This window comes from Myotis lucifugus, unplaced genomic scaffold (assembly GCF_000147115.1).
Source record: "Myotis lucifugus unplaced genomic scaffold, Myoluc2.0 scaffold_140, whole genome shotgun sequence".
NCBI lineage: Eukaryota > Metazoa > Chordata > Mammalia > Chiroptera > Vespertilionidae > Myotis > Myotis lucifugus.
The window spans coordinates 1721168-1733020 of NW_005871188.1; the positions used below are offsets into that span (position 1 = coordinate 1721168).

At 38.6% G+C, this 11853-nt stretch overlaps 1 protein-coding gene across 1 annotated transcript in view; it reads left to right on the plus strand.

Annotated features, from left to right (window-relative positions):
* Window positions 1-5396: 5396 nt before the first annotated feature.
* Window positions 5397-11853, plus strand: part of CPOX (coproporphyrinogen oxidase) — an 18667-nt gene continuing 12210 nt past the window's right edge. Inside the window, 1 exon segment of the mRNA XM_023758852.1 lies at window positions 5397-5432. Coding sequence (XP_023614620.1) covers window positions 5397-5432 — 36 coding nt within the window.

Consider the following 11853-nt stretch of genomic DNA (forward strand, 5'->3'; position numbering starts at 1 on the left):
CATCAGGCCTCTAGTATTTATATAATTGCTTAAAATTTTATTGAAATGTAATACAAACTTAATGTCCTTACAGTGTTACTTCACCTTGTCATCTCCCTAATGATTAATAAAAGAGAAAGGGTTCTCTTCTGGACTTAATTCTAAACAAGAAATGTTTATCTTTAAAATATCTTTAGGGGGTTCTTTTTATCCCCTGTATTGTGCACATATATTCCTCATTAGTTTAAAAGCCTCATGGGAAATGGGCCTAAGTCTTAGTCATCTTTATATGTCCCTGAGCATTTAGTAGAGTGACTTGCCCATGGAAAGCACCCAATAAATTATATTGACTGAACAACTTAAAAGGAAAAGAAACTTAAACATTGAGAGTTGTCGATTGTCAAGGAAGAAACAATGGGCAGAGCCAGATGAGTACTTCGAACTTTAGAAAAGCAGATTTTAAGTTTCTATAAATCATGGAGAGGGAGAAAGCCAGGAATTCCATGTCATGAATCTTTAAAAGAAAAGATAGCATTTAACACAATCAGGGGCACTGAGTGCATTCTTAAATGTTTACAGATGAAAGAGTGAATAAATGAAGTAATTGATCAAAATAGCAAACTGATGGGCTTTAAAAGCTAAGGGCACAAGTAATTCTGGTGACTAAATGAGAGATGGCATCTACAGAAACCCCTATGCCTACACACATATCCTGCAGCCCCTACTTCCAGGCTCGGTGCAGCTTTCCTTTCCTCTGAAGCATGTTTTCTGACTTTTCAGTCTGGGTTTGGTATCCCCACCTTTGTGCTCCTTGGTTATAGGAATTCTTTCCACACCTTTGTAACTGCTTGCTTATCTGTGCCTTCTCTCTCAGTTCATGAGCTCCTTGAAGGCACTTGTGTTGTGCTGTGGAGTTGCCATCATCTAGTATAGAAGAGGAAGTAGCAGGTCATCAATAGATATCCATTCGCTGTGAAGGAACAAGTAAATGGTCAAACATTTAATGGGCAAACAAAAATATGGAAGGCAAGTATATGAGGAGACTAAAAATGTAAAATACATTATCAGGAAGCATAAACTTTCATGTGTGTTGGGGGTTATTAATAATAGCCAATATGTGGAAGTAACCTAAGTATCCATCAGTGGATGAATGGATAAAGCAATTGTGTATTTATATACATGCGTATACAGTGGAATATTATTCAGCCGTAAAAACAAATAAAATTTTGCCATTTAGGAAAACATGGATGGATCGCAAGGGCATGTGCTAAGTGAAATAAGTCCAACAAACTAAAACAAATATTGTATGTTCATTATTATATGTGGAAGCTAAAAAAGAAAACAACAAACAAAAACAAGCTTATAGATACAGAAAGCAGAGTGGAGGTGGCCAGAGCAGGAAGCAGGTGAAGGAGGTGAATGATCAGAGAAAAGGGTAAAGGGAGTCATATATAAAGGGCTATATATACATCTGGAAATGAAAAGGACAATTTTTATAAGAAAAAAACCTGATTTCAAGACTCACTCTAAATTTAATCAAGACAGTTTTGAGTTGTCATAAATATGAACATATAGTACACCAGCATAGAGTTTAGAAATAAATCTATACATATATTATCATTTGATTTTCAATAAGTGTACCCAAAGTAATTTTTAAAAATCACACTGAAACATTGTATTAACAATAAAAGCTTCTTAAGAGTATGCCTAAAAAATTAACAAACATTTTCTTACATGAAGTTCTGAGAATCGAAATGAAAGGTAGGAAACAGGTAAAAGTACAGGACTACTCAATCATGGTGTATGTTGTCTAAAGAATATGCCAGGCAAGCAGGTTTATCAAGAATCAAATTTTTTTTTATAATTAGATAAAATTTTTAATGTCATCAATCCTATACTCATCATAAGCAGTTGCCTTAATAAAGCAGTTTTGTTTCTTTAAAAAAAATAAAGAATATGCCAAGTCCTTGGCATCATTGGTTTCAAAAGTATTGAGATATAATAAAAGTATAAATCTACACATTTTAATTAAATCAAATGTCAAATTCTCTGTTCTATTAATTATTGACCTGATGATAAAAGAACTGTATTTGAGAAAAGTATTTTCATTAATAATTTGTTAACATATGATACTTCTGTCGAATATTTTGCATCATATTTATTGTACTTTTATGAGATCTGATCTGCACCAACAAATTGACAGTGGCAATAAAAATTGACCACAAAAGTTTGAACAACCAGGACAACTGAAACATATGCCCATATTAGGGTTGAAGAAGATGTAATGATGAAGTCCACCCAGTACTTGACCATAAAGAAACTCACCTGTAACAGGAAGGTCTAGGAGGCCCTTTTCTCTGGGGAGCTCTGTAGGAAGGGGCTGGTGGTGTGAAGGTGCTGGGACTGCCTCTGATACCTGCACTTGAGAGCAGCATAATTCCTGAAAAGGAGGCATCTCTAAGTAGTGGCAGTATGGAAAATGGGCTCTGGATGATAGCTTGTAAGGGAAAGGGAGAAGTATTTATGGTATTCGGCAGATTGGTCTTGGCACATTAGAAACCACAGTGTAGGAGATAAGGTTCTACAAAAGACAAACTGAGAACTCACAGAAGAAGAAGGAATGGAAGATGGAACTGGTGGATTTCTGTTTAAACCTGGCCAAGCAGGAGGTGCTGGACCTGAGGAGGATGGCCTGGAGCATGCTCAGGAGGCAGGTGTTGCAGATGGAGAGGCCCCTCATCACCTTGTTCATGTAGAAAAGCACCTAACATTGGAAGACATTCTGAAAGTTCAGTGACTCACAGAGGTCTGGAGACACAAGAACAATATGGTGAGGAGCACCTTCTGTGGACCAGGGCTCAGTGAGATGGTCAGGTCAGGTGGATGGCCTTAGGCCTGAGATCCAGGAGTGGAGGAGAAGTAGGAATGTGTGAGCTGAGAGTCCAATGCCAACTTGGAACAAAAGGCATTTGTTAATGGTAACATAAGTAGAAAGTGACCGTCTTAGAGGGGAAAAAAAGGGAAACATTTCATATTTTAGAAAAAAATAGACCTCCCATCATCATTATTTGTTCACATAATAAAATTAACATTGCCATCATCATTTTAATTTTACCCATCTATTCTTAATTCTATGTCATAACATTTTAATAATACAAACTTGGCATGAGTTTAGACACCAAATAATTCATATATATCAAATACCATCCACAGTCATACCTACATCGGGTACAATGACCTACACATTTTTTATAACCTGGGCTTACTTTTTAGCAAGCACTTCTTTACTTTCTGCATTCCTTCATATCTTATTCACAAGCTAGTATAGTGTTGTGCATATAAAAATAAATCATCAGTATTTGTACAAATGAACTAAGCATATTTTATGCTAATAGAAAAAGAATCAACAAAGAGATTTCGGGGGGGGGGGAGTTCTGTTTAATCTCTCCCACATCATGTCTCTTCGATATTTTTCTTTTTTCTTCCATGCTCTGCTCCACATTTAATGCCCTTGTAATTACTTGTCCATCCTTATAATTTGGGATAATCTCTCTATTGTAGAGTCAGCAGATTACTAACCTTGATTCCATCTTCACCTTAATTCCCCTTTTTTCATTTTACCCAATGTGTCAGTGATCTGGGGTATGAGATGTGGACATTTTTTGGAAACTGTAGCTCCTAAAAATGACTCTGGCTCTCTCCTACTTTAGTTTCAACACCAAAGACCCCCTATGTAAAATCTCTTCATTTCAGAAGGGGATTGTTAAAGCCCTCAATTTTCAAGAGGACAAACACATTTTAAAAACACACATTTAGTTATATGTGTGGAACCTCTTATATTGAGAAAATTTGAAAATATAGTAAACAAAATATAAAATTTGATGAATAGCAAATAATCCTTTGTACAATCAAGATATTTGCCATTTGTACTTTCGTCCTCTAGCTATGCCTATATTTTCTCCTCAATAGTCCCCTACAGGCTGAATCTTCATTACATACAATTCTAGTAAGAGTATGGAAGATTATAGCTTTCAAAAGGAATACAGTTTTTGTGACTGAATTAAAGATCGCTGTACATAAACTTAATGTATCCTAGGGATATTATAAATCATCTACTTTCAATCAGCCGTAGGAAATGGCAATAGCAGGTATTGTGACTTGTTATGAAAATTGATATATGCATAAATATACCTCATACGAATTCAAATGCAGAAGGAATAAGAATACATCAGTAGTTAATATTTCTGTGTATTCAAGGGTAAACAAGTCTTAATGCCTGAAGTATATTAAAAGTAGAGGTAGTAAAATAATCCCTTTATAAAAGCCCTCTTGTTAGTTTTTAGGAGGGACTGTCTTCTGGGAGTGCCTTGTTAAGCCACCTCTTGGAGCCAGGTGTTCTGTACTTAGTCACTGAAATGTTGGAGGAGGGGGAAGAGGAAGGGTGAAGGGAAGGGTTCTTGGATAATATCTCCATACCTAGAAGAAAGTTTTACGTTATAACTATAGGTCTATATGGATTTTTTTTAAAGTTCCTGTGTTTATTGTGGACAAGTTTCTTTATTTTGCAACACTGGAACTTTTTAGATGTCCTGAGGTGACAATGTCTAATAAAAAGTAGAGCTAATGAATTAACCAATTTGTAAATATCTTTTTGTTATAATTGTTAGAAAAAAAAAGCATCTTGGACATGGAGTTGTTGAACCATCTCAAAAATGGACATCAGAACTTGTTCATGTGCAGAGTGTGTGTTCATATTCACATTGTGGTGATAACCACTGATGTGCAAGCATCTCTTTAGGCTGTGCTATAGGAATATGTTGTTAAGTAGTTCAGTCAAAACTTGCCTCCTTGCTAATATTTTAAAGTTTAAACCATAATTCTCTTGAAAGCATTATACTTTGTGTACTCTTGCTTTGGGTCTCATTCTTAATGGAACATTAAGGGAACGCAGTCTTTTCATTGTAACTTTGTGAATATCTTTTATCTAGAGGTCTGTTGCTGTTTTTGTCCTTTATGAAATTTTTGTCATCAAGAAAAGCAGGATTACATTTTCTTCCAGGTTGAGTTGGTGTGGGGTATTCTTGGTTATCATAGCTCTGCCCACCTGGCGTGGCTCAGTGGTTGAGTGTTGACCTATGAACCAGGAGGTCATAGTTCAATTCCCGGTCAGGGCAAATGCCCAGGTTGCAGGGTTAATCCCCAGTAGGGAGCGTGCAGGAGGCAGCCGATCCATGATTCTCTCTCATCATTGATGTTTCTATCTCTCTGTCCCTCTCCCTTCCTTTCTGAAATCAATTTTAAAAATTCTTTTTAAAAAGATTTAAAAAATACTCATAGCTTTGAGACTTTGAAATGGTAAACATTCATGATGTGTGAGAAAGCATGATACATAACTGTACCATCTTAATTACACAAAAATGGAAGCTTATTGTGTAGATCACTTAGAAGAACACGTAAGACTGTTAACTGCTTGTGATTAAGGAAGGCTTTGTTCTTTGTTTGTGTTTTTCAGTTTCCTATATATTCACAGGTTAACTTTTAAAAACTAAATGTTACTTTAAAAGCCAAAAAGAATTTTTTAAAAAAGAATACATCAGTTTTTTAGATTGCATCATTTCTCTGGAGACATAATCACAACTGCCAAAAACTTGTATCTAACTTCAATAATGGCCACTTCTATTACTTCAACGGACAAATATTAATTTGTGATTCTTAATTTAGATGTATGCTTCAATGAAAAAGCAGAAATAATACTTTTTAATATTCCCCTCACCCACAAAAAACAACCTGGCCATTTTCTAACCAAAGGAAAAGTGTGATTTCTTAAAAGAGACGTTAGTGTCTTAATTATATGCAATTATACTATAATTATTTTTCTTAAAATGAGAGCAGATCATTGCATAGACTTTTCTACATTGCCTTTAAACACATTCATCATCATCATTATCTCACCACCACCACCACTACCACTACCACCACCACTACCACTACCACCACCTACAGACACAGAACTTCTAAACAATACGTTTCGCCCTGACCGGTTTGGCTCAGTGGATAGAGCGTCGGCCTGCGGACTCAAGGGTCCCAGGTTCGATTCTGGTCAAGGGCATGTACCTTGGCTGAGGGCACATCCCCAGTGGTGGGTGTGCAGGAGGCAGCTGATCGATGTTTCTCTCTCATCGATGTCTCTAACTCGCTATCCCTCTCCCTTCCTCTCTGTAAAAAAATCAATAAAATATATTTAAAAAAATAAAATAAACAATACGTTTCTTGGTCAGCATCCCTGGACTCCTGGGAACACACACGCTGCGTACTGAGTGTGAAAATGGATTGATTTCACCTGGTCTCTATTGACCATATCCTTATCTGCAGAGATATTTACCCTTTGACAATGCTATAAAATTTATTATCTAAAAACACAAAAATGTTCCGTAACCATTTAGAGATAAATAAAGAATGCGTTTTGAAAAGTCCCTGTGTATTTAACTTGTAAAGACCTTTAAAGGATGTCTAAGGGAAACTAATTCTAAAAATCTCATAACTAAAGGCAAACTATGGTATTGAATATGGGTCTCTATTTATTCTCCATGTTTATTCTTATCTTAGAGTTAACTACCATATTAATGAAAGTTGATCATACTAATTTAAGAATAAAAAGAAAGGGAGGGGAGGGAAGAAATAAAATATAATCGAGCCAAGAAATTAGAGAGAATTCTTTTTAAAAAGTGAAATTTAACATCTTTCAAATTCTTATGAATTTACCATGATCTATCAGAGATCTATGCCAGAAGAGAAACTAATAGTTTTAAAATAATTGCTATGTATCATGCACTGTGCTAAACAGCTGACATCTTGTTTCCTCCTATTCATTTAAAAACAGTTGTACTCTACAGGTGAAGTTCAGTAAGATACCTCAAGAGTAGAAGTTGCTAAACACAATAATGAACTGAGTCAGGACAGTAGACATTTTCTAGAACAAGTAAGTTTTGAGTTGATTTGGGGCTCAGAAAAAAAAATTAAGAAAGGTTGGAGCTGGATAAAGTTTCTCCTGTGAATCAGGAAATTGCCAAGTATTGTTTGTCTAAACTATTGATCTGCACAACAGGTGTCCAGAGGTTGAAAAGCTCCTGTGTGTTTAACTTGTAAAGACCTTCACTTTAAAGGATATTTGATTATGCCGAGGATGGTGATTAATAGCTGGGAGTGATGAAGGTCTCCCCCTCAGTGCAGTGCTGTGATTCAAAGCTTCCTATGACCTCTCTACACAGATAGCCACCTTGCTACATTGAATAGATTCCCAGCCAGAGACTTCAAAATTGCAAAGTTTGCATCCATTTCTGTTGAAATCTATCGCTGGATCTAAGTGAAACCCTCTTCTCACCCTTCACACATTCCAATTTGTCTTGTTCTTTTTTGACTCATTGATCCAACTCCAAAGAAACCATTAGGAAAACCCTTTCCCAACTCCATTCTCTACCATGAACTTGAATTGTAGCCTTTAATTTTATTTCTATGAATCCTCCTATTAGATTTACACTCTACTCAAATAACTATTAACTAATGGACACATCTTTGTCACCTATAAAATGGAAGAATTGTTTTAATTCATATCTTTCAGGCTTTGCTCCTCTAGATCCTAGGGGTTCATAGGATTAATTCACATGATAGGGTGTTGGAGGCATGACAAACAGCAGAGGCATTCTTCAGCCAGAGACTTCTTGAATGGGGGCAGCTCTGCTTTCTGTTCACATATTAACTGGACTTCTTCACATGATTTTGTTGTAATGTACCCCGTGAATCACAGAAGGACGCCTCAAGAAGTCAAATTAAAGAGTCACATTTATTGCAATCCGGGACTATGAGGGGTCATTCCCAAATCTCATAGTAATAAGATGGTGGCAAAACCATACTTATATAGGCAAAAATCACAAAGGTATTGATTACATCCCAGGGTTTGGAATGAGGACCCTGGTTTGCACAAAGCAGTTACAGAATCGAGATTGAGCTGATTAGTTATCTACAAAGATTATTTATAGTTTTGGGTCTTTGGACTTCTGAGTTGACAGAAACACATTATTTAGAGCCCTCGGGTCTTGGGACCACTGAGTTGACAGGGAAACATTATCTGGAACCCTCAGGTCTTGGGATAATTGTGCTGTCCTGTTCCCAGGTACAGAGGAATTTGCTTTCTAAAACCAGTAAGATCACAATCAATGGGATAGTCACATTACAATCAATGAGGCATTCAATCGAATGGGATGATTTATACAATTCAGAAAATCAAAATAACCTGTCCATTGTTAAACAAAGCAAATAGGTACCATACTTCAATTTCATTAGAAGTGATCTGATGCTAGAACAAATTTGAAAACCATTGGATCAGGTTCTTTCTATCTCAAATAGTCTAAGATATTAGACTATTATTAATTATACACTATGATTCTTCAACCTTAACTACTCTAACAGAGGAAAGGACTGTTTCACATTTTGCTGTGTTTAGAGACTTAGAAACAGAAAGGTTTCTAGGAGAGTAATCTGTGGGTAATACACATGCACTCATAGGAACTGATTCTGACAAAAGGGCTTCGGGGGATAAATTCCTTTCTCATGAAATCATTCACAATCACTCCTCAGGTACTAGAGAAAAAACTCATGTAACTATTTTCCTTGGCACTTATTGACCCTGTTAATTTGATGTGCAGGGCACCCTGTTGGTTAATTCTGTTCAGAACCAAAGAGTAAGGTATAAGCTTAGCTCTCCCTTCCTCCCCGACCACCCCACTCCCGTGGCAGCTCCTCCCATTCTGGCTGAGGACATGATAGAGCAGAACTGACATTTACAATACCTCTTAGGTCACAACTCAAAGTTGCCAGGGTTCCTCGAAATCTACCCCAACATCTAGAGGATGGTCACCAGACAAGAAGTAGAATGTGCCCCTTCTCAGCTTTTGGTGCTGTGGAGAGCAGTCCAGTTTTCCCTTGGTGACTGCATAGCTCACAGGGGTCCTCCTGGCAGGACCTGCTGCCTCAACACCTAGAGAGCATGCCTGCTGGGTACCGTATACTATGTGCTGTGTATAAATCAGGGTGGATGGGGGGGGGGGGCAGAGTGTTTTATTATAAACTTGATTCTATTTTGAGCTCCTTCGAAGAAAGAATGTCAAAGGTTCAAATTGTTATTATTAGAGTCACTAATGTGAATAATTGTAATGCTTTCTGGAGACAGTTCCTTAGGATGGTAAAGGAGCAGCATTGTATTACCTGAGCTCCCCTATCCATCTGCTTCCAGCCTCACCCCTCATATTCCATCCCCTGCTTACAGAGTGATCTATCTCAAATGTAAATGCGAACATGCCATCTACTGATAAATCAGGCTTAAATACGAGCATCCCTTTTGTGGACATTTGAACTCCCAGGGAGTGTGATTTAAATTCACACTATCCAGGCTGTTAAGGTATTTCTTAAGAATAACATTATAAGGTGAAGGTAGGGAGAGTGCTGGAAGTCAGGGGAGGAAATGAGGAGGCTCTTTGCCTAGAGGCTAAGGATGGAGAGGGATGGAAACCTGGAACCTAGTACCCAACTGGCTCAAGATGAGCCTGTCTGACTGGACAAGCATTCAACATGGCCTGTGCCTGCTTACCTTTTAGTACCTTTCTGGGTAGTCTCAGAATCAGAGCAATAAAAAAGGGGGTTCTTTAAAATGGACCAGAAATGGCCTGGCTGGGTAGCTCAGTTGGTTAGAGTATCATAACAATACAACAAGGTTGCAGGTTCCATCCCTTGTCAGGGCACATGCAAGAAGCAACCAATGAATGCATAAATACGTGGAACAACAAATCTATGTTTCTCTCTTTCCTTCTCTCCCTTCTCTCTCGCTAAAATCAATTAAAAAAATTTTTTCATATGTGCCAGAGAGGTTTCTTCTCGATGAGATGCATGTTATCACTAGGCCCAGTCAAACCTCACCACAGGCATCTAGAGCAGGCACACAACACTCCCTAGAATGATCTTTCTTATCTTTCCTTCCCCCACCCCCCAACTCAGCCTTCCAGGAAGCCACACTATGGCAAAAAAAACTTCCCCAAAGTAGTTTATTCACTTCTCAATCCAGGCCTTTACCTTTCATTAACCTGCTAAAGAGTCAGATGTGCTCACCCACCTACATCGAGTCCCCATGTCAGAGCTGCCAGACACAGCTGTAGATGGATAAACTATGCCACCTTGAACCATTGGTCTGGGCATAGCCATGAAAGTTCCATCTCTGCATCTAGCCACTAAGAGCAACCTGGAGAAACCACCACCAGAGGCTTAAATTATCTGCTACTAGAAATTAAAATCATCCTGGGGACTTAAGGGACACATTAGCCCGTGACAATCATTCTTACACTCCTATGTCCAGACAACATGGAACTGTGATATGGTAATAGGAACAAAAAAATCTGTCCATCAAGTCTATGTTAGCTGCTTTTCTCATTTTTAAAAGTATGTGTATGTATGTGTTTAGGGTGGGAGGTGGAGGAAATGTGAATATTTGTCCTGCTTAGTTTACAGGAGTTGTTGGAAGTACTAAACCTGAGAAATAGTTGGCAGCATGCTACAACTGTTGGATGATGAAAAATATTTTAAATCTCCTATTCCTTGATCACCCAAACATACCAGGTCATGAATTTTATGTGGGTCTAGTAAAACAGTCACTTTGCTTTTCCTATATCTAAAATAATCAAGTGGGCACTGTAGGAGCAAGGCCTGGAAAGACTTTAATCATAGAATTATTGGCCATGTTAGGAAAGGCACCTGGTGTTAGACCCCGTGGGGTCAGACCTGACCTGGGTTCAGGCACCTCAGTACTTGAGTTCTGGCAAGGAAAAAATTCAGAGCCAAGACTCAAAATATAAGAAAACCTTTATTTAGAAAATCACAGAAGTAAAAGTAATTCGTAGAAGAATTGGGCATAGTTAATGGTGTAAGGGCCCTTGGAGCTTGGAAGTGAGGAAGGTAAAGGTGAGATGCCTGGGTGGAAGTGGAGGGGGAAATACGAGGGGAGACATGGGCATACTCTGGGAGGAAGAGCCAGCTGGGTCTCCATCTTAAGAATGGATATTTTTAGGGTCCATCCCAGGAGAAGTGTGGAGATTTTTAGATTTTTAGGGGTGGTCCCAGGGGAAGATTTCAATAGAATATTCTAGGCCTTTTCAGACCAGGCCTGAATGACTGGTTTGAGCCCGGGCAGGGGGTCATTATCTAATGCAACTGGTCCTGAGGTCAGTCATAGGTTGTCACTTGTCTGGTTTAGCTTCTTTTCTGGGTGTGGCGTTTTTTCTAGGGAGAAAAGAAATGGGGGGGGGGGGGGGAGTACAACACCCATGACCAGCAATATAGCAATAGGCAAGGGGATGCAGCAATATGCAAGGAGATGAAAGGTTACCCTGGAGGAGTGAGGTCCCACCCTACAATTGTCCTTTGCCAGGCACCTGGGGCTTTCCTGGTATCCTTCTACACCTGGCCAACCCTTCTTGCTCTGTTCCTGTCTGTCTAACTGCCTACCACAGGACTGTGATATTAAGTGATCCCAGCAAGTATTTTTCGAGTATTTTTTGGGAAGGCCTTTCACTAGCTTTTCCCCACTTTCCTTAGAAACTTGCCCTAAGGCAAGGAGTTTCCCAAGGTTCCACCAAGTCCTATAAACTTCACAAGCTCTATGGGACTAGAACCAGGCAGGAAGGGGCCCTGTATAGATAATGGAGCCAGGGTTTGCCACCCTGTTTGGAAATTGAAGGTCAGGGGTCGTTTAGGGAGAGAGGGCTCCTGGCCTAATTTTGCCTGAGTCACTCCTGGGGCTGGCCCAAATTCCTCTGTCTCCCTCTGGTGAAG